Here is a 24,488-nt window from a genome sequence, read left to right on the forward strand (position 1 = left end):
GTAACTTCTGATGGGCTTTTGTGCACTCATTTAAAACACGCTGCTGCTTGACAGATGCCATTTCTCTTGCATTCGGAAGAGAAACTAGACGCTGTGGGTACGCGTGGAGGAAATGCGCGCATTGGTCTGGCGCATGGACGCGTGCTTGAAATCCTGAGAAATCATTCTTTTCTATTTTTAATATTGATGTCAACATTTCAGAATTGTACTTTCATTTGAAATGTGTTGTGTTTCTTTGGCCAGTCAAAGAAGTGAGGGGTCTTGTGCACATTTGTTCCTCAACTATAATTTGTAGTCTTATCAGTTTATCGGTTTTAATCCGAATTTGTAAATTGTGTCACACTGTTTACACTGTAGCAAATCTGATACTTTACACATAATGTTAATTTGGTTAAATTAGTAAAACACAATACTTCTATAGGGACTGAAATATTCACCTAACTTCATAATTTAGAACCAAAAACATCTAAACAAATGTTTAAATCGTTATAGAGGAAACATATACATTCAAAATGTATTTTATTTATGGTATCAAGTCCTTTCCAACATGGCCAGGTGAATGCAATCACTTTGTTTGCTCTTCTTCATGTCCTTGTGATTAATAACAGGGAAAACACACACAAATTGATTGACTAATATGTAAACCCAACATATTAAGTTTAGTGTTTATTTACTAGTTTAAAGATATTGCTAATTTTGTTTTTAGAAAAGCTCACCAATTAGTTCTTAATAGTGCATGAAAAAGTGGTTAATTGTTGTCAAGTAAAGGTTTATCAAGATAGAACCTTTCACTGAATTTATACAAGCTATAAATGCTCTACATATTTAACATATTACCCCAGTTCGCGACCTAATGGTTCAAACACAGCAATTAACGCATCCCCACGGAAAACAACAATGTAAGGAGCTTTGAACTTTGAATACTTACATTACTCGCTGCTACATGTTGCCTTGCTTGTAAGCTGGTTTGACCTCAACCTCCAGTGAAAAAAACCGAACACCGATGTTATGTTAAAGTCTGAATATTATAATTGCTGTACTTCAGTATTGTGTTTGCTTTGGATCTTAAATGTGTGAAAGTTTCAGGGAAACCATCTACAGCAAGTAGACTAAGTCTTAAAACTAGTATGAGAGCTAAATACTTTTAATTCTGTTGTTTGAAGTATGATTCATTTTCTCGTGTCTGCATGTGCAACTTTGTGTTATGGAATTCATTTGCTTGAAATGACGGCCTTTTGCTTTGTTTGAGCTGTTTTTCCCAGCATGTTGATTGTCTTCTCATCTACTTTCCTTGAGTTGCTGTTCTTCCCTGATCAATATGAAAAGGACTGCATTTAGTACTGCAGCTTTTTTCTCTGTTTGTTTCCATGCTATTGTTAGAACTTTGCATTTTTTTGTCTTACAAAATGAATGGAATCAGTCTGAGTCCAAGTAGAATAGAATTTCAGCCATGTTTAGTTTTGTTTGAGGGTAAGAAGACAGGCAGATCAATTGATGCACCCATCATCCTAGTGCCAACAGTACAAGCCTGTGTTATGGTCTGGAGTTGCTGCAATTGGTCAGTTTGAGGTTTAGCAACAATATGTGCTCAAATAATGAACTTGGCTAACTACCTGAATATACTGAATTACCATATTAGTTTATCAATGGAGGACAAGTGGTTGAGTTTCTCATTCGTTTATTCCTTTACACCAGGTAACTAAAACAACAAATATTGATGTAAGTGGTCCAGTGCATTAATAGTTAGCACGTTTGCATCTGAGTTCTGAGATCAAGGGTTCAATTTCGGCCTTCCTGTGTCGAGTTTGCATGTTCTCCCTATTCCTCTGCCTACTGGCCATTGTTAGATTGGATATACTCCAGCACCCCCATAACGAATCTTCATTGACACTCACTAAATGTGTATATGTTCTTCTTTAACTTACCTTCAGTATTTTGGGTTCCAGACTGTTGAATCTATGTGACTCAATAACCTTTTGTAATGTTAACTTCTTAATTTTGCTTTATATACGTTACACTCAATTTTCAGTTATCTGTGCAGGGAGGGCTTATCTTGTGCACCACTGCCAAGGCTGTGACAAAATACAGGACTGTCTGACAAGATGGAAACGCCGCGAAAGGCAAAAGGCAGGCAAGGGCGAGATTAATTTCATTCTTAACAAGCTGCCTTGTTTATCAGTGGCGTGTATCAGAGAGGGAGAGCGGGTCCTACCGCTGCTGCCGAGCCGTTGTTTCTCATTTCTGCGGCACAGCGGGCCATCAAAGAGCGAGCGAGGGCGACAACAGATTAGAGAGAGAGAGAGAGAGCAGAGAGAGGAATGAGCTGGGGTGATGGAATTTGCTGGATCATTAGTTCATTGGTTGTAGTGTTGACCTCCGGATGGACCCGTGCGGGCTCACATACATGCATTTGAAATCTAAATGTGTTTGACCTCCGTACAACTGCTCATCTGATGTGTGCCGCGTGTCCTTGCTGCACATGAACATAAAATATGTCCTTAAAATAATTCATGGTCTGCACCATGTGAATGAGATTTTCTTTTTCACTGATATTGGTAAACAATGCAATCTGTTTGAGCCACAAATGTTTTTAAAGGTTAGAAAACTCTTTGTTCTTAATAATAAAACAGAGACGTTACAAAAGAAAAAAACATCCTCAATTGTTGGCCTTAATTGCCCTCAAATGACTTTTCTTTGAGTGATAGGTGCTCATTAGTAAAACAAATGATTACAACCACAACATAGGAGACAACAGATGACGTGCACGTAGCCCTGATCGTTTCACCATTAAAATGAACTATAAATCCTCTTTTTATGAACATCATAATGTTCTGTTTTTATTGGAGAGAGGTGTTGATTTATTTTAGTGCTCTTTTAAGGGTTGTGTTTCGCTGTGTAGCCTGCACAATGATACTGAGATGTGTTCCTAATATTTTGTTGTTAAAGCAATGATCAGAATAAAACCATTAGCTTCTGCCTTCTAACGATTGGGTATTACCCATTTTTTTTAGTCATATTGTATCCTTACAGAAAACCTTCATTTCACAAGACACTTTTTAAAAAGACAAAAATGCACCCATGAAACGTATTTTGAAAAGTCTACAATTGTGGCCAACAGTATCTCCTGAATAAGCGTTAATGTGATTTGTTTTTTTCCGGCATTGGACAAACAGCTAAAAAAATGCAGCGCGAGCATAATTCTCGTTTTCCACTGGAAACCTGTGAAAATGATTTCCATAAACTACAGATTCGGCTATGTAGCAGTGGAGCATGTTATAGCGGGTAAACTGTAATGCAAATAGTAAGACAGATCAATGACATGAAACATCAATATACGAGCATTTAAAGCAAAACCTCAACTATTTCTCAATCAAGGCACTTTTTAATTCATCCTGGGAGATTCTGTTGAAGCATAAAACAGGCCGAGGGGACGCATTGCATGCTGGAAGTTTCTCGTCTATGCAGAAAAATTGTAGTGAAATTAGAGCAGCACACAGCACATGTGCACACATAAGCGTATGCTCACATTGACCTGTGTCCACTGAGCTACTTTTGTCCATAGGCAACTGCCTTTCCCCGAATGTGGTCATATTTTGTTTGTTCACTGCAGTATGCCTTCTGTAAATCACATTCAGAACAACAGCAGTAGATGGGCGTATTAAAGTGACATATAAAGGAAATGATTTAAAATAAAGAATGAGGCCATGTAAATCTTTTTCTGTCCAAACTGTTTAAAAAAATACTTTGTGATTTAGAAGTTTTGCGGAGTTTGGTCGAGTTGTGACATCAGTGTGTGTTTTTTGGGTGCAATTTGCGAGTGTAATTTGGTGGAATGATGATAATGTGCTCCACGAAGTGGTGTCTAGCGTGTGTTAACAAGTGTTTGTTACCAGTGAAACTGACAGTTGTAAACATGGTTAAGGTGATAACTGGTGGCGAAAACAGTTTTTCCCCCCAACCCATCTGCCTAAAGCAGCAGGCCTTGTGGTAGACAGTGTTAATGTGTGTTGGATAACAGCAGTGAACACGCAGTGTTTGCAACTCCATAAGCCCATCTGAGCTGTCTGCTTACAGTACTTTCCCCATATGTTTCATCCCTCATAATCAATCTCCATCTGTTCTCTATGCTGCCTCTACTGTATTAATGGGAATGACAATAGTTAGTCATCATTACACAGCCAAAACCAGGGAAAATCCGCAATTTTAACAGTTTGGAAATCACTATAAAAAAATTCAAAGACTTAAAGAGACCTCAAATAATATCTATGTCTTTAACCGGGTATCTTTTTGTCTTAATCTTGCTGTACTTGCATGGAACATAACTGTGTCACAAGTGATATAACACACAATGAAATTGTCACTGAACAAATTTGAACCTTTTCAACACTTTGACACTGCACACTAAAAGCTGTCATTTATTCTCATCACTGGAATCCCCACGAGTAACTCTGAGCTACTACCAAAGTCAGTCGCAATCTCCCATTGAATGTTTGTGTTGTCTTTGCGCTCCTCTGATGAACACAAACAGAAGCAGGGGAGAAAGATGTGTCAGTCAACAAAGGGGAGCTTGTAGTTGGGTGCTGTAGGCCTCGGGTCTTTTGGAATGGATCAAGGCTCCAAATAACCTTATTCGGCTTCAGATAGAACGTTGAAAGAGAGAAGTGGAGCAAGAAAAAAAAGGAGGGCGATGCATCCTCACAGTCTTTTGTCTCCCATTTGAAAAGCTGGTCGACCAAATTCATCAATGTTTGTCCCATGAGTGTCCATGGGTGGTCTCAAGTGCTTCTATTTTAATTAGAAACCCACCATTACACTTCTCCCTTCCCTTCTCTTTACCTCCATTTTAATGTCTAATTGTCATTTAGCGCCCAGTAAAGAAACACATGCCACACTTTTCCAATAATAAGACTTCACTGTAGGCCAGACTGTTGTGGTTTGTTTGTCATGTTGTTAGCGGTATACCATTTGTGGTTTTCTCAGGAAGTTTTGCATCGCATACTGGAGATGCCACATGTGCACAGCTCTACTGTAAACCGCAGCAGCACGCCAGGGATATGAACACTTCCTGTAATTTGAGCTAAAATATAAAAAGAACATTTGCAAACACCAGACAGCCAGACATGGATTAAGAAATCTAATATACATTATTTACCTGGCATCACAATATTTCTGTTAAGCAGCAGTAGCATCAAAATTGTGTTAAACGTTTAACTACAAATTAAGCATGTATTTAAAAAAAAACAAAAAAATCAAGCTTTTTAGTAGGGAAGACACTTTTTTAAATCCCCTAACATTATAGCACCCATAGAAACTAATATCCGGGGTTCTGGTAAACCTTAAATACATCTCTGTCCTTTTCAGCTTTCCGCATTTTTCTGAAGGGTGTCTGAAGCTCACAAAATTTTCAAGCATATGTAATAATACACAAAACGTTCACTAAAAACATGTACATTTATTCTGATTTATACCTGTGTACATTTGGTAACATACTGTAACTTACTTGGTCAACTGCTGGTGATATCCCTTCGTCATTGATATGCAAGGGACCGATGCTCGGCCGAGGTTAAGCACGCATGATCATCATAGCTTAACAACTGCCTAAGACCTTTTTCTACACTAACTGTTCTTTCCGCTCATGCCACTATTTTTGTTTCTAAAAGTCACACTCGCAGCCACTGTGCATAGGAGTTCTTCACTTTTACCATCCTCACTTGACAGCGCAGAAATGTCTGGCCTCCAGTCTCGATTAAATCCTTGATGACATTCTAGAAAAGCACACACATCACCTTGCTCAGGAGTTTTCAAGGTCCAGTTCATATTTTATTTCTCAGGTATACAGAAGAAGTAGTAAAATATTACCAGGGAAACATGCATTCTTTTGTTTTACAATTCTTTACTTTAAACGTTGAAAAAGAAGGCTTTACAATTTCCTTCCACAATTATATTCTGAATTGGTTTTACAATTTTATGCATATATTTTCACCCAAATCATGTTAAATCATTAATTTCACTTGTTTTTGTTTGTAATTGAATAAGCTGTATTTTAAAAAAAATGGTAGGGTAAGTCTTGATCCCATCAAATTCTGCGTTTCCGACAATTTCCTAACCAGAGGAAAGGCCTTGAATAGCTGGTTACATCATCTTTCTAACCACTTTCTGTAAGGTCTTCAGCCATGAACGATGTCATAAATTAACCACTGAGCTGACTAAGGAGTTTAATAAGACAAAATTAAAATGGATGCACGTTCTTTCTTGGCTGACCAATAATTTTTCTTCCAACCTATCACAGTAATCGATTTTTAAGAAAGGAGCCTCACTTGCATGTAACCTTACTATTTATACTCATTACTGTCAAAACTTTGGACTTTAAATTTTGAGACGACATTATGTCGCATGCTTGTCGTATTAAGGCAAGTTATACAGCACTTGTCATGCATTGAATGAGTTCCCAAGGTAGTCTCAAAGTTTTGAACTGGATAATAATGAGAAAAACAAAACAACCAAAAAAAAGAGATTTTTGTGGGGAGAAACGAATAGTATCAATTTGTGAAAAAAAATATTAAATTTCCCTAGGTGAATGGTTGTTTGTTTCATTGACCAAGATTTCTGCTTGAGAGTGACAATAATCGTGTCAAAATGATACAAGTGTCGTGTCCAAAATTGATCAGGCCAAACAGCATTTTAATTTGGACGGCTGGCAGTATAATTTAGATTACTCGATTTGTTAGTGTGTATGTGTAAGTTTGCCAAGTTGAACAAATCAGAAGAATATGCTTGGTCAAGTAAACTCACAGTTGTTTTAGGGTCATTTTCTTTCCTTCTGTTTATTCCTAATTAGCTGAAATTTGCTATGATTCTGCTTAAACTCAATCACTTTATTGTTAAAGTGAAAGGACAATTAAATAAAAAGAAAGGTAGTATGTCATTTTTGCCAACCATATTCTTAACCATCAATCTGACTCCACACAGCATGAGTGGATGCTGGTTTTGAACCACAAACCACTGTAAAAACCAAGAAAACCAATAAACCCACCTCTGATATGGTCGCTTCAGCCATGCTCAGAAATTATTGATGTAACAGGCAAACTAAGCATTTATTCTTCTCTTTTCCCTGTTCACTTAGAACCCTCTTGCGAGACTGCTCTTTTTTATGCTTTTTGAATTATGCAATTATTGCTCCTACACAATGTCTTACTGCCTACTAAGTTTTTTTTTTAATATAATGCTTTGTGTATTATAAAAATAAGAAGCTGGACTGACGTGGAAACAAAGTTGTGGAAGAAAATCTCCCCTTAAAATTCCTTTGTGTTCTTCCATGTGTGAAATTAAACAAATTTCCCACGAGAGGTGATTCAATCTAATCAAATCAAAGCCATTGAAATGGAACTCAAATCAAGAAAGTGATGCACTCAGCTGTGCTTGTGTTCAACACAGCCCCGTTTGATCCCCTTCTTGTCTTTTCTTTCTTCCCTAGCATAGAAAATGTTAACGTCATAAATCCACGATTGGTTTTAACTATAATTTTGTTACTCTGCTGGTTGTTGGCCATTTGCGTCTGTTGCGCCTGCACGATGATAAGCTGGCATTTCCTGTTATCTCAGCACCACGCATTGTCGTCTGCGCTGCGAGACGGCCCAGTCTCGCCATTGCTGACAGAACAACAACTGTTTCACTGAGCCTCATTGTGTGAGGGTGATTGCTTAGAGTTGTCTTTTCTCATTGTGTTGTCTGCTCAAGTCTTAATTCCTGCCACACTGATTTTCTGCATCCTGCCGGTATTGCCGTGGAGCCCACCACCAACCAGTCGACAGGCAGGGCTCTGCAGTCACAAAGATTCACTGGCCTTTTCTTCGTCTCCATACAAGATGAATGAGAGTCTTTACTGCAAGTACTTGTTGCAATTGATCTTGTCATTCATAGTGTTTTGTGAAATAACTACCAAGTAGCACCCATTACAGATTCAGAACAAGTACAGATGATTTGCATTCCACTTTTGTCGGCAGAGGCAGGCTATCATTGATTCATCTGTCAAAATGTTTTGTTTAATCAGTTTGTCAAAATGGAAATACTGGTGTTCTCATAATGTTATTTTCTGGTGGATTTAGCTATGCATGTGGGATGGATTGTTAAACTTCATCAGTGGAACAAACATTTACAAGCTCACTGATGACCAGATGCCTCCATATTTGGTTTTGTTTAGAGTTGTGGCGTTTGAGTAGATTTTCAATTTATTTGCTTTATTCTAATTAATTGACATCCTTTAGATTGCTTTTTTTTGTTTCAATAGCTGGGAAAATCTCACTTTGGTGTGAACTGCATTTGTAATAAGCAGGCCATTCGTGCCAAGGGGGAAATCGTGCCACAGTGGTGTTGCATGGATTAAACTAAACTTAATCATCTTCTTCTAGGAAACACGGGCTAACTGAAAGTGAATATTGGAAAACCACCACATTTTTAACAATCAGTCAAATATACCAATCTCTTGTTGCTCATGTACAGGATACTGTTATGTACAGTATATAGTACATACAATAGTCATGTAATACAACTGTCAATATATATTAGTATTTTAAACTTTGGGAGGAGTATCTATTTCTTGTTACAAACAAATCTTAGCGTATCGCAGTCAGTCGAAATAATAATTTTGTCACACAACAGAAGGTAAGCATTAAGATTTGAACTGCAACTGAACGCATTCTTCTTTTATAAGAAAAAAAACCCAAGATGTTCTTTTTGATCTTTCTTTTTTGACTTGATTCTTCCGCCGTTTCATTTGACATTGGTTTGTCTCAAAATCCCCAATTCTGGGAAATGAATTTAATGAAATGTAAACAAAAGGTAAGCCAAAAGCCACATAACTTCCTGACTATCCCTCCCCATCAGGATATGAACATCATTCTTTGGACTTAAACTCTCACGTTTGACCTCTCTACTGGAGAATTCTTTCCTTCGCTTGGGGGGGTCACGAAGAGCTCCGTCTTTACTTTTAAGTAGCCCTAGCTCATTATGAAAAACCTTTCTCCACAGGCATCCTTCATCAGTATGATGTTGTAGCTGTCTTGTGCCAAAATGGAACTGTCCAAATCTTTAGAAAAAGAAAAAAAAAGCGACTGTAGAGAGAATCACTTTGTTCTGCGGAATAAAGACGGGGATGAGGAAAATGATAAACATTTGCCGAGCAAAGCTGCGCATTAAGACAATTTCTGCACAGACAAAACAAGAAACATGAGCCGATGAAACCAAGTTTATTTGCCTACAAATGTCTTCCCCTCAGACTGTTTCCATACGGGATTATGACGTGTTTTGCTAATCTTCAAAGCTACAGTGAACTTTTGGCTGCTCCTCCCAACACTCAGCTACATTGCAAACCTGCCGCTGACATCAATGCAGGAACCTCAGAGAGAAAACACTTTATAGGAATCGCAATACGAGCATGCTGCATTTAGCAGAAGCCATTAGAAAGACCACAGGGGGTTCCTTGGAAGCGTAATGGAAGATATAGATTCACTTTATGATCATCAGCAAAAATGCCAATTAGAGATGCATCTGTGAAAAGTCAGTGATATATACGCATGGTGCAAATCCTCTTGGAGATTAATCGAAAGCATCAATTTGATTAATATAGCAGGTAGCAGAGTGAAATCAGTCTGAAATTGTGGCAGTCTCTGGGTTAGTTGCTTGAAAGTTTCTTTCTTCTGATTGGTTTTCGTATGTGATCTGTATAGATTTTCCAAAACAAAATGCGGCGCTTTGTAGAAGTTCTGATTAAAGTTTACAGGAACCATCATATTATATGTCCCATCACAATAAAATGAGAAAGCCAGTCAGTAGTGTGTCTACAAACAGTTACAAAAAGACCTGCTATGATCAAATTATTATCATTATCATTATTATTATTCAATTGTAATCTGCCCCCTTATTTATTGAATTAAATAAGCGGTAGTCAAAATAAAACTTGCTTACTACATGCAATGCAGTGGAAGAGCTCAAATTTATTCACCAATGCAATTGTTTAAGATGTTAAGATTAAGCGAATGAAGGCAAATACCATCTTAAAGTCTGTTTATTTAGAGATATTTATCATATTAACAGCATCTTTTCACATTGCTGTTTAACATTTTAAATGGCATCTTTTCAGATACAGTGTCATATACACCACCCACATCTCATTCAAAGATCTAAATTCTCACTTTGCATGTTTACAATATTTGGCTGCTTGGAACTTCTTACAGGCTGCAAAATTACTCCTATTTGGGCCCGTTTCGACCTCCTCTCGTTGTGCTTCTCTGCTCCTCCTATTAATGATTTACGTTCTGCTCTCTCTTTCTCTTTCTCTCTCTCAATTTCTCTTTCTCTCTCTCTCAATTTCTCTCTCATTCTCACTGTCTTTCTCTCTCTTCATCTGTGTTTTTCCTTACATTGGTGCTCACATATATCACAATACAATGTCGTCTTTCTATTCCTCCTGGACCGTATGCATCACTATGTACCCATTTTCTTCACATATTCAGGTCCTGAACATAGCCACTACTGTGAATTTGTCTGTACCTAGTCATTTGCTGCACAGATTCAATTATGCTTTAGTGTAATGATAATGCCTCAGGGATTAATCAGTGGCAACCTGTTTTTCCTAATCAAGTGTTTGGCCTGAGGGTCTTAAAAATTCCTAGACTATTTGTTCATAAATATTGTGAGGCTACTATTCACCGAAAAAACAAACTGGGGAAAAAGATGCCAAAGGTTGTAGTGTTTTTTTTTTTCTTCCCACTGATGTTTTCCTGAAGCACTGCATATAAAATGAATTATTCAGCATAGTAATGGGTCTATATTTGTTGTTGCTCATTTTGCCTCAGTGCCCCTGCCTCTTTCCTCCTCCATGCCCCGGCGCCCTCTCATGTCCGTCTGCCTTCCTGGAGAGCTCCTCCGACCCGCAGAGGATGCTCTACTTTAATGAATGAAGTGGAGACATTTAGCGTGGCTCTTAATGGCACATAAAGCCCTGCTGCGAGCCTTGATTAATCAGGGAAAGTGTTTGGTCCGCACTCACGGGGTTGTCCTCAGTGGGCGCACTGGCTTGATCACCGCTTATTCGTTTGCGCGAGTGCCTCTCTGTTCGGACCAAAGTTGTCTAGAGTACAGGCGCGTTGCGGCCAGGGCTCATGTCATCCACAGGTGATGTGTCTTTAAATGCCGGTAGCGCAGTCAAATTAAAATTTTTGACTCTATTGTATCTGTTGAATGGTATGTGAAGTGAAGTAGAGTAAGTGTACTCACATTTATTGTTCGTTCACTTTAGTTTCACAAAGAAAAGGTCGAATTTCTAGTTGAAAGATGAGTTTACTTCCACTATTTCATCTTTATGCAATAGTGTTTTAATTCATTGCATGCAACGCTCTTGTAATGCATGACTATTGAATTTGGACTTTTGGCCATGGAGTATTGACTTTATTATAACAGGTTCATGAGAAGAATTACAAAGTTCTGCTTTTAATCCTTAGTGTTCATTTGAAAATAATAATAGTGGTTTGGCTTTTAGACATTCATTGTTTGTTCATTTTCTATGCTAAGTCTCTGGGAATTTGCACTTGGGCTAAGTTTTTAACTTTTTCTAGAAACACAACCAAGTGGTACCTCAATGTTGGACCGATTTACAAATTTTTTTCAAGCGTAAAAGGAGGCCTCAGCACTTTGTTTTGCTAAGTAGGCTGCTGAAGCCAAAGTACAACATTAAGAACACAAACATGCCCTGTTCTCTTGAATATTTATATCTACCTTCTGTACGTCTGTAGCCCCGTGTCTTTTGTTGTTGTTGCTGGTCTTTTATGTTCCTCGGCGTGTAACTTAAATGACCTCTACTTGAAATCTATGACATTGTCACAAAGTCATCTTGTGATAGAACACATTACCAACTGTCAGTGTAACTATGATTTCATCCCACATTTCAATTTATCTTCATTACATGTCAGAAATTCAAAAGGTCATACCTAATTTACCATAAAAGAACAAGAAGTCCAAAATTTCAAATATTTTGTAAACAAATAAATTATAGGCAATTATCCTCTAAGTCTCTTTTTTTCAGTAAATTACTAAAAGTCCTCCAAATTAATGTTGCTGTTGTTGTTTGTCCCTTTTCTTTGCAAATCACTATCTTAATCGGTGTTTTAACAATTTTTTTAATATTCTTGATTTAATTTGCTTTGCTGACACACTAATTGATATTGACACTTTTTTTTTTGTTAATAAGTTGTTGCAAACCTTTTACTATTTTTTTTCTGTCTGTTAGTTCTAAATGTTGAGTCCCTTTTTCTTTCTATTTTATTTGACTATTTTCAGTATTTATTGGGGAGGTACTTTTATTAGCCTTAAACATTGTAATGATGTAAAATCTATTAAATAGATGCATTTAAGTTCTTTTATTTGATCAATAATGGGTTTGAGGGATTTCAATAATGACTGTTGGTAAATAGTTATGAATCTTTTATCTGTAATTTAATTATCGGTGGAATAAAAGTTTCACAAAGTGATGTTTAGATTTCTAGATTTTATGTCAAACTCATGTATGAGTCCAGAATTCAGTCTAAAATATTGAACCTGGAGGACTGGTTGTTAAGCAGAATAATCAATAACTTAAAAGAAATAAACAAAAAGAGTCTAAATAAGAAAATGTGCTGTTTTAAACAACAAATTTATTTAATTTTACATATTTTTTGTTCGATTCAAGCCCATTTTTAGTGGACACTACATCCTTACCTTTCTTGTAAGTGAGAACAAACAGTCGCTCAGGGATATGGAATCTTAACTGTTTAGAATATAATCCTAATATCCCCAAAAAGTTTCTAAAAAGTGGAAAAAATAATTTCACAGTGGCAGGGTATGATTAACGCTTCGCAAGTGATCACTATATTTAAATGAAGTCATCTGCTTTTGCTGGTTGGCTATTTCTCAGGAGCAGCCATGATTCACGTTAGATCCAAAAATGAATTTGATTAGATGTGAAGCAGAGAGCAGCCAAGCACTTCAATATGAAGGAGAAAAAGGTCAGGCATGGAGTTTGCTGCTAGTTCACCTCCTCCACTTCCACACAGGCACCTCACATTTACGAACAAAAGGGAAAGAGGTTGTCCCTCTTCCCTGGTCAAAGTTTGTAATTAGTACTAAGTGCTTTTTTTCTAAATCTAAAACAAATTTCCAGTTTTTATACAATTAACACATGTAGAATGTATCCAACAAGGTACTCCAAAATTCTATCCATTTGCTGTGTGTGCCCCAACTAGTCAGAAATAGATTATTCAAACTGACAGTTTGTTTAATAGCAAAAGCCATAATTTTCTCACTTCATTATGTCCAATCTGGTTTCTTAACCTTGAACAGTCCCCATTCTCTAATCCTTAAAGCTTATCTAGGCTTTGTTTTTTGAGTGTCTGTCAGTCCACTTCCACTGAGCTGAGGGCTTTTTATCAAGTGAACAAGTGGGAAGTTAACAACCAGGGCGCAACGTGAACTAGGCTAGTGTTTTCCGAGTTGTTTTACACATCTTTGCTATACCAGTAAGTCCTGTGGCGCCTCGCTCGGCCGCTTCAACTTCAACACTCGTGCTCAAAAATGGCCAATTTATCCCAATAAATCCATCACAATTAAACGATAACAACCGTGCCATAAGAGCAAGCAGAATTCAAAAACTTTTTGTCACCTCGTCCAGACATCACATGCACAATATATAAAGAATGGCAGGATGAAAAAGATTTGTAGCACTACACACTTCTCTCATCATTAAACGAACATGGGCAAAACAGAGGGCAGGGTGAAATGGAAGTTGGCTCAAAGACAATCGGTAACTGAGAAGAAAGTGACAAAGAAGATAGATGGTAATGTGGGAGAGGGACAAAGGAGAAGACGCACCTGTGTGCACAGTAGAGTGGGGCGCAGTCCATCATCTCTAAGACAGGCAGACAGTCTAGAAGTTAATTTTTACCTCAATTTAAGAGGAGTCTGGACTAGATTTAGAAAGTTAGTTGCACCTTTCAGAAGGTTCTAGGAAAACAAGCAAACTCAACACAGGAAGTTGTGTAGAGGATAGAACCCTCCATCTCAGAATTGTGAGTCTAGGTCTGTTCCGACCCTCCTGAGTGTAGTTTGCATATATTTTCTTCCATGCCTGCCAGGGTTTTCTTCGGGTGCTCCGATTTCTTGTCGCTGTCAGTACTTTTTAACTCATCTGCTGCCACTGACAGTGAAAGATCTCCAATCCATTTATGGCTGGCAGTTATTCATCGCTGTCCCTGTCAATGGCAGTAAATAAGTTAATGTAAGATAGATAGATGAGTATCATGAACAATGTGATTTATTCTATCATCCTTGTCCTTTTACGTGCAGGTTAGCGCTGTATGTGTACGAGTACCTGCTGCATGTAGGAGCTCAGAAGTCGGCACAGACCTTCCTCTCGGAGGTAAGTCACAAAGAAAGGATGTGCATGCGTATGTCGTGCATGTTCAGAACGCTTTGACAAATCGACCGACCCGAGTGCGGCGTGTCCAGTAAGTGTAAAAGCTGATTGAATTAGCCAGGACAAAATGTGCTGAGCCAACATGTCTGTAGCAGCCGATAAGCTTTTTTAACATTTGCGTTGCAAGTAGCCGAACTACAGCCAGGAAGCATTAAACATGACGTTTTTGTGCCGACGTCTCTTCTATGACATCATTCACTGATGTCCTTAAAAGCTCATTTTGTCCTTTGTGGTTTCCTCTTTTGCTTCCTCTCTTACTGGCGTCCTTATCTCCACCGCTATTACTCTTCCTTGGATACAAGTGTGTCCTTGCTGTAATTTAGATGAGGTAAAAAGGGGATGAGGTGGGAAGGAGGTCAGTAGATTCTGGTGCCTCGGCCTAAATAGCAGTAAATTCTCATTTTAGAGGACAGTAGATCGAGGCTTGTGGGGAAAGAGAACAATGAAAAGGAGGATGGTAAAGGTTATATCATAGGCTGCCGCCACTTCTTGTCCTTCTAACTTTATGCTTTGCGTCTACTCGCACCCGCCAGCCAACCACATGAAAATGATAGTTGTCCTTAGGTTGAATGTGGGAATGCATTAGCTAATGTGAAACAAGAATAAACACAGCCTTGTATACAACTGGCACACACTCAACTTTAGCTGGGATAGTGGTGTGCAGAAAAACACAACATTGAAGATCCGTTATCCACCTTTTATCATCCACATCTGTTTACATACACAAGGAAGTAAACGACAAAATGCACTTTGCACCACTTGCCTTTTACAGTTACACTTTTAATGTTAACCACCTAATGTGACTTCAATAGATTTAAAAAAAATACATATTCACATCTCTTTTCATGAACCGCTTTACCCTCATTGGGGTAACAGGGGGTGCTGGAGCCTATCCCAGCTTACTCCGGGCCCAGGACATGACATGGATTTGAAACCAGGACCCAAAGCTGTGAGGCCGACGTGTTAACCACTGGGGCCACCGGGCCTACATACTTGATATCCGTTTTAATTGTTGCTTCTTTAATTTTCTTGTATAGTTAGATGCATAATTTGTATCCCCAGAGTTCCTGCAGCTGTTGAACCATGCAAGGAGAGAGATGCCTCTTTCCTCACCCCCTTACTAATCAGCTTCTTGTCTTTATAATCTGTCCTGCTCAACTGCTTGGTCATGCAGAACACAGGATCTGTATACCTTTTTATATGCAGAATGAGAAAGGGATTTGAGAGCATGGAGACTAAGAGAGGAAAAAAAGACTAGGAAGAAGAGGAGAATTTAACCAGAGAAAACTTACCGGAGGGAAAATAAAAGAAAATTCGACTCAATTTTAAAACAAAACATTTTATGCGAAACATTTTATATTGTAGTCAGGATTTACTCAATGCAGTAATGTTGCAACCTTTGAGACAAGACAGCGGTACAATTTGAGTTTTTTGGACGTGACTAGGCACTATGAACACTTTTACTGTAAATTTTAAACATCCTGCATTTTGACTCTCCAGATATTCACATAGTTTGAGAAGTAAAACAAAAATGCTAGATTCATTCATTGCGGACATATGGCGTACACTGAATAGGTTATGTACCAAATACTAATGGAATCTGGTTGCCCAGCTGGACACCAACCCAAGACACACTGCTGTCGACTCACTCATCCAATTTGCCCAACTATCCAGCCATGTGCAAGTGTGTCCCCCATACACTTGAGTAAATATACTGTTTTAGTCCCAGTGCATACCACATTAATGTTGTAAGGCCACTAAAGTCTCGACTGGAGCTGTTGAAGCATGTAAGAAGAGAGACGCTTCCTTCCTCCCCTTTTACCAATGAGCTTCAAAGCATAGCATTCCTCTAAAAGTCTCAGTCTGACCTGCAGCTGAGGTCAAGACAGTCTGACTAAAATTGCAATGTTCCGCTGTTTTCCTGTTATCAGTCTCGACTCTGTTAAAACAGATGACTCGGTATTCCCTGATACATTAAATGTTTAAAACATTTAGCAACAACCAAGATCATTTAGATTTTTTGCAACATACCCGTTTGGTCATGATGCTGCAGACTTTTAGAGTGTGCCTTTAAATATGTGCTGTCTGAACATAAATCAGCTTCAAGTACATGGGTTGACGTCATCGCTGTGTTAGTCAATGACCTTCACCGAGTCAATGCATAGAGGACTGTAGTATATAACAAGTGGTTTGTTCACCTGAACTTACTCTGTACCTTTCTGATGCCATTAAATCCTCCCTCTCAGGTTAGTTATCTTTTTTCACATGTAAAAATCTAAACTTGCTTGAGAGGAGAAGTAGAATGCACATTCTTTAAAAACAAAACATTGCAATTTACATAAATACTGACTTGTTTCATAGGAAAGGTTGTTTTTTTCTTCTTTTTTTATGCAGTGTCATTGTATATACAGGTGAAAAAAATAAAGGATGTGTTTGGGGTGTTTTACTTTCTTCCTCAGGTTTGCACATGTTCATAACGTCACCCCCCCCCCCCCCCAACACACCCTCAGCTTGTTGTGAATAGACAGAGATCCCAGACAAAGACTGACCTATCCACTCAAGATCTTTTCTGTTCTCTCGCTCTCTCTATCTCTTTTCTTTCACCACCACATAACTGCATATAATGACAAAGTAACATCACAATTCCACTGTATGTCAGGTGTCCTATTTGTTGGCCGTGTTTGGTAAAGCAACAGTTTTCTCTCTCTCCTGGTTTGCCTAGATTCGATGGGAGAAAAATATCACGTTAGGAGAACCTCCAGGGTTTCTCCACTCTTGGTGGTGGTAAGTACTATTGTCTTTCAAAATCAAAGAGAGATCATTGTATCTCTATAGCGGACATCTGACTCAAATAAAATGTATATTTTTTATGTTGCAGTGTTTTCTGGGACCTGTACTGTGCAGCTCCAGAAAGAAGAGAGACATGTGATCACTCCAGTGAAGCCAAGGCCTTCCATGACTATGTAAGTCAACAAATATTAGCAATGACTCTTGTATCCTTATTGTTTATTTACTACTGATCATTTTACCTCATGTAATACTATTGGGTGAGATTCTGATTAATTATGAACTATAGTTACAACCAAATTAGTCATAATCTGGAGTTTAACAGATTTTAACAAAATAAGTTTGTTATTTGGTCTCAACTAAATATTTGGGACATTTCAGGAAAATCATTTGCTCCAGGCAGGTTTTAGTAGGACAAGTGCATTGATGGTCTTCAGTCCTCTGTTCTTCCTGTGTATCCTCCGGACTGACTCATCACATTTATCTGGGATGGGCTTTATTGAGATGTATAGTAGGAAGTGCACAGGTCAGGACTTTTTGCCTACCCCAGCAGGATCTTCCAACTCTCCACATCTCCTTTTGTGGGTTATACAGTGTGTTCATTTTGAGGTGTGTGTGTGTGTGTGTGGGGGGGGGGGGTGCTACTGGATGCTCGTGTGCTGTGCAGGTGATGCTACTGATGATCAGTGTGATGAATATGGTAGTCACACGAAGGACGAGGTAGCTATGGGATGATGTCATCCTTTGGCTGCGTTGATGCAAGCCGGAGGGCAGTGTGACCTTCGTTCACAGGGCCAGAAAAGAAGGATAGAATGGTGGAAAGATAGAGGGAATGATGAAAAATCAATCCATTTTCAGCATTAAAAAGCATGTCAAAAGACAACTGTATCAACTATAAACAATCCAATATTTTCTTCTCTGATCAGAATCAATTGAAGAATGACTCATAATCTTTCTTAATGACTTGGATTTTACATTTCCTGCAGGGATGTAATCAGACAAGTACAATTAGACCCATTGTAATAACTCTGAGGTCAGTTTCAATCAACACCTTCAATTCCTCAAAGCTGCTGAGATCCAATCAGAGGTACATACTGTCACATACTGTAACTGTTGCTCAATTATAACCAAGAAGACATTTGCTGTAAATGTTAAAAGACTATTGCAGCGCTATTTTCAGCAGGCTCCTTGTCTGCCGTTTCTCCACTTGGATATGCATAGAGATTTTAATCAGACATTGTGAATGTAATTACCTGCAGGTAGCTAATTAGGAAGTGAAGTTCTAATGAATGCCAGTGCAAATTTTTGGCACTGTTTTTCTTTTTTAGTTCTTTTCGAGGACTAATTTTCCAGCATTTTACTTCACAAATAGAATACTTTAACTACGGATGTGTACAGTATAGTTGGCAAGGCTTTTCTTCCAGGCGAACAAAACCATTGAAACCCAGTGAGTGGAGTGAGATGCAATCTTATTGATTTTTTATTATTCTCAGGCATCACATTTGCCGTTTGCAGTTCTGTTAAGTGCTTAGTAAATTCTGTTCTCAAAAGTAAATGAATGGATTCCATTTGTGAGATGCCATGAAGTCATACAAATAGTTTTAAATGCATTACTCAGATGTGGCCTTATTGAACAGTCTTAGTGTTAAAAGTAGTGTAGTTGAGATACAGTAGCTTTTAACGACAGATACATTCTATAAAGTAAGTTAATTCAAATAGTGTGTCTGGCTTTATCTATTCCAAGATAAGGCAGGAAAAAATTGGCAGTTTTATCAAAGTGTCTTTTTTATTGCAATGGAATTATGTATGATTTGTATTTATATACAGTATTGCAATGTCTACTGCATGCATGTTCTAACAAGTACTTTAGTGTTATTGTCTCACTGTACAAAAATCGGCTTAGTGAGTTAATATTCTTCCAAAGAGGCAGGTAGTTCAAGATCGCAAAGAAAATTAGTGTTCGCAGATTGTGCTGGGACCCATGAATTTGATACCAAACTCTTGGAATTGAAGAGATTATCAGCGTCTGACACGTGTACTGGTTGTGCTGTGCAACCCTGATAAGAAAGTGCTTATTAACGGAAGCAAGCTGTTGGTTGGAAAAAAAGGCTCCCCAGGGGTAAGAAAATAGGCTTATAAGAGAATTGTATGGCTTTGAGTGTCCTGAGAGGTGAAGCTTTGCAAGTGGTCCAAATGTGGCGATGTCAAAGTAATTATTTTATCGTGGTCTGCATAGTAGCTCTTGTTTTTTTTTCTTCAGGTTAATTTTACAACTATTAAACTATCTTGCTGTACTAGCACCTCATTATATATAATTCAATTTGCTCAACAAACACATCGAAACAATTTGCAGTGAAATATATACTGCTCAATTCATTGCAATTGTTTTATTTGTTCACACTGCCGCCGTGTGCCGAAAATCCCAAATACAAGGGAAATGCTGACTTGAAAGGAGTGTTGTCAAAGTTGATGACATTTAAAAGCTCCCCAATTGTGTTAGTAAATAAAAAATGTCATGAACATTCATTTTGGGAGTGTTCTAGTGCTTTAAATCTGTCCATTCTCCTTGTCAGTGAGGAAAATAGATGGACCAAGAGGTAAATGGGCAGCAGTATTCTCTTATGAAGTCATTACACAACACCAGTGTGGGAGACAGCAGACACACGACAGTTGGAAACCAAAAGGAGAGCTCACCAAGCAGTGCCGAGAGCAAGCCACTTTGATATAAAAAAAGAAAGAAAAAAAGACTCACCTTAATGGGCTTTATATACTCCTGGATGTGTGTTTACTTTGAATGACTGAACAGTTCTACAGTCTTTATTGTGTCTGGAAAAGATGGTGTTTGTTTGAAGGATTAATGTGAAACAAGGTTCATAAACACATGAGCCAAATAGTAAAAGCATGTAAGCATTTGGTGCATATTTTGATAGACTGGTTTGTTGTTTGGGCTTATTTAGTTACTTTGAGTTGGAGGTCTACACGCTACTCAGTCATGTTCTAGTATAGTTTTGTTTCATTGGGTGAGTCTGATGTTTATTGTCATTATAGTGGACTTCAGCATAGGTGTCATCTTAACCCAGGGATTTTTTCAAGGGGTCATAGAAAGTTCTATATTTTGAAATTATTGATGGTTTCTATCAAGATTGCAAAAGTGGCCAGACTCACATTTCTGTTTCTGTTATGTGTCTCTGAAATTGGCTCTAATTCTTTGGAAATGTCAAACCATAGTGTTTGGATTCCTGTTAACATTTACTGAGAAATGTTTGTGTTTCTCTGTGGATAAACTGTTTTATGATGATATTCTGTTACAATATCAACAAATAACCACAGACACTTTGCACAGAAAAGAACATATTGTAATAGTCTTTATTCTTTCTTGTCCAGCTCATATAGAAATTAACAATAAGCAATTAGAAATGTGTATATCATTCATTGTATTGTTACAATACGGCCATTATGCTGTCAACTTTTTCCAGTTGTGAAATTACCTTCACTGTATATGAAATTGAAGTAAGGTATTTTTACCATGATTATTATTTTGGGGACAAATTAAGTACTCGAACTTTGTTTTTAGGGACTAAAAAAAAGACATCGTTCCCCTTGTCTTAAAGAATTGTGGGTAACAAGCTGCTTCCAACCAGTCGTGAACCAAGGGGGATGGAGAGACCCCCAGTCTGTTTCCAAGGAAACAGAGCCATCTCTCTTCCTTTGCTCCATTCTCCAATGTTCCTTGGCAGTGTTGAGAAAGAGGAGGAGGAGGGAGATGTGCAGGTGACTCACTGTAGCATCATCGCCATGGCAATGAGGAACGGGTTCTCAGTGATGTGGGGAGCAGGGAAAACTCCATAGTTTGTTCTAAGGTGGAATTGGTTTTCATAACAAATGATCTTCCCTTCCTTCTTTAGTCTTTTTTTCCAATCCTCCTAGATATTCAGGGTTAATATCCTGCCTATTTTACCACTTCCTTTTCACCTTCAGTTTTCCATAGCCATCCCCCTCATTAAGTTTCCCACAGAGTCATATGTGCATGTTTAGACAAGTGAATGGGCATGTTTGTGTTGGGGTGATGGTTTCATCTCTCACATTTGGAAAAAAAAACACAACTTTTGGTTAATGGAAGATTAAGATTTTAGTGCCCTGCAATCAACATAGTTCATAGAAGTACATTTTAAGAAATACTACTTTATAAGATGCATTACAATACAGCTTTTTATCACTTCTAACTATAAAAGTAAAAATCAACATTTTGTTCAAATGGAAACCCTCCACGTTTGTGTTTTTATTATTATTTAATTCACTTTTTTAGAATTGATGGAAAATAAATCTCACCTACGTGTCGCTTTGCTATTTTGCTGGGTTTTGGGTCAACAACCAGGAATCAAACCCGTATGAAAGAAAGAAGCTGTTAGCTATTTGTTACAACTATAATGGAGCTTAATGACATATATAAGGATAAAACATAGCATGACACAGCATCCCTTTTATCCCAAGCTGTGCCTGTAATCTTCCTCCTTTTCGCTCTATTGCGTCTCCCCCCCCCCCTTATCTCCCCCCCTAGCGTGTTGAATCCAAGTGAGATAGAGACTTGTGCTGAAGTGTGACTCTCCAGCACCACACTGGCTATCATTTTCAACCCGTTGTGTGTATCTGACAGCACATCAGCCCAGCAGCAGCACCTAACATCTCACACAGGCCATCACTGACCATAGATGTTTACAAGGGTCGATAATGACATCAGTGATAAACTGACCAACTGATTATCTGATAGTGTCCTACCTCAGCAGTGAATTCAGCTAGATTATTATTGTGTTGCCATTATAGCCAATAATCAGCTTTAATGATGGCATCATTTTCTGCTCCAGGTGATAATAAAAGGTGAAAAAATGGGTGAAATCAAGGTACACAATTGCCGGGCAAGAGATATTATGTGTCGTTATGTCTGACATTTGCATTTTAAAATTTCTGGGAGGAGTTAAAAAAGAAATACAACTGATGACTGATGACCTCTTACAGCTGGATTCAAAACTGTAATAAAGGTCAAAATTAAATTGCAAATATTAGATCATAGACTGCTTCACATTATATGAATTTCTCCAGGACAACTCCTAATTACTGTAAGGGTGTCTAAAAAGTGCGTCCAATAAGGAATGAGTTTATTGAAATATTTTGCATTACCTCAAGAGACTGGAGAATGTGTACAATTCATCTGCATAGCATTAATCATCCTTTTGCTTTGTGTGTGAGTGTGTATGTATACGTCAAACTTCTAGCATCTCCTCTTTCCATCCGACTCACTCTCATGCTCAGGAAGTGGCTAATGGCATTTTTAGGGGATGGTGGGAGCAGTAAAGAGGGAGGGGGGATGGAGTTCCTTCCTGTGTGGTGTGTTTTTTTTTTGTTTTTAGAACTCTTCCATCCGAGTCTTCATACTAAACCTTCGACACTCAATGTTTAGCAGGACGTGTTTTTTCACCACGGCTAATATTATGGCAAATGATGGATATTTTTTTTCAAAATTAGTGCATTCAAGTATTTTTTGCAGCACCCCCCGCAACCCTAATGGTAAAGCGGTTCAGAAAATGAGATGAGACATAATATTATGCTAATATCATTATTATCCACATACAATATCCATTAATAAAAGTCGACTGCAGGAGAAACAAAGTGTCGAGGAGACAGTGAGGCAAAGGCAAAAACGGAGACGGTGAGATAGAGATGAGAGGAGAATGTTTGACATTCTACTCACGCAGTGTCTCTCATAGTGTTGCTCAGTCTCTAAAGCAAAATGGAAATGATTCCACACTTTCTCTTACACATACACCCACCCACCCACACACACACTAAACGTGTTGCATATGCATATATTAGTGAGATACACGAGTGGTAAACTTACAGGGTTTGTTATCTCCTTGAGTATTACTAGGACATAACAGTGATTGGATTAGTGCCGTGCGAATGTATTGCATTGCTCGATTACTTTATATTGTAGTGGTCTTTTGTGTAATTGCACTACCTTGCTCATTCCCTCAAACCAATGTTTGCATTCTCCGTGGGGTACCAAGGGATCAGCTTTACTTTGAGTAGATTCAATCGGCTGCCAACTTTGTTTCTACATAAACGTCCACAAGAGTGTTGGTTCCACAAAATGCATTTCTGATTAAGAGACGGTAGTAATACAGAGCTTTCGCCTCCATAGTCCTTTTTCAGAGTTGTAATTGATTCTCAATTCCATAAAAGGCAGCTGGCAAATGTTGCAGTGGAATGAATATTCTGTAGAAGTATTGTAACACGCTTTCAGATAAAGGGATACCATTTTTAGTTTTAAGGCTACATTGCAGTGTCACTCAATGGATACTATCAAGTATGGTGATTTTGAACCTTGAAGTCTTGACTTTTACACTTTTTTGTATACTTTTTGATCATGTGTATTGTAGAAAAATGAATTGTCGTACGAAAGGTGCATTTTGTGCACGCTGTCTTGAGCGCATCTTGTAGTTTGACTTTGCAATAACTGATTGCAATTAGACTAAGTAAGAATAGAAGTGGTTTCAGAGATTTCCCTTAGGCAGTTCAGTTCTGAATTAGGCTGGCAAATAGTTTCGAGGAGTTAATTGTAACATTAAAAAGTTACTTAAGTGCTGCTTTTTACAGCTGTGTGACAAAAGTTACATTTTAATGGCTAATAAAGAAAGGTATGATGTAAACACTATAGGTCTCTTAAAACCCATCTAGGGTTTTCAATTAGGGTTTCAAACTAAGTTTAAGGTTTGACATAGATAGGTTAGGGTTCTTTATGATCCAGGCTCCAACTTTCACAATGAAGAAAATGTTTTATTTCTCTAAAAGGCAGAATTTTAATAATAATCTCAGTCTGGGGTGTAGTCTGCCTATTGCCCAATGTCCACTGGGATAGCCTCCAGCAATCCCTGCAACCCTTGCGAGTATCCGTGGCATTGATGATGAACAATATAAACAATCTTCACCATCATACAACTTACTTAGTGTATAATAAATTAAAAGTACTCAACCTGAAAAATAAGCAGGAGTAACTACTGAAGTGTAGAGCTACTGAATTATTGTGATGTCTAGTTTTTATGGGAGGAAAACATGTTACAAAGGCTTGATGGCTAATTAACATGAAAGTTGTGTTTGCTCAATGCAATATCTCCGCTCGAGGAAAGTATGGATGAGGTCTGAA

At 38.1% G+C, this 24,488-nt stretch overlaps 1 protein-coding gene across 2 annotated transcripts in view; it reads left to right on the forward strand.

The window, feature by feature from the left end:
* Positions 1-24,488, forward strand: part of LOC144195206 (single-stranded DNA-binding protein 2) — a 32,093-nt gene that overhangs the window by 439 nt on the left and 7,166 nt on the right. For both annotated transcript variants that reach the window (XM_077714665.1, XM_077714666.1), the window contains exons 2-4: positions 14,374-14,446; positions 17,226-17,287; positions 17,382-17,466. In XM_077714665.1, coding sequence (XP_077570791.1) covers positions 14,374-14,446; positions 17,226-17,287; positions 17,382-17,466 — 220 coding nt within the window. The remainder of the gene's footprint in view (positions 1-14,373; positions 14,447-17,225; positions 17,288-17,381; positions 17,467-24,488) is intronic.

The sequence above is a fragment of the Stigmatopora nigra genome, chromosome 4, assembly GCF_051989575.1.
Source record: "Stigmatopora nigra isolate UIUO_SnigA chromosome 4, RoL_Snig_1.1, whole genome shotgun sequence".
NCBI lineage: Eukaryota > Metazoa > Chordata > Actinopteri > Syngnathiformes > Syngnathidae > Stigmatopora > Stigmatopora nigra.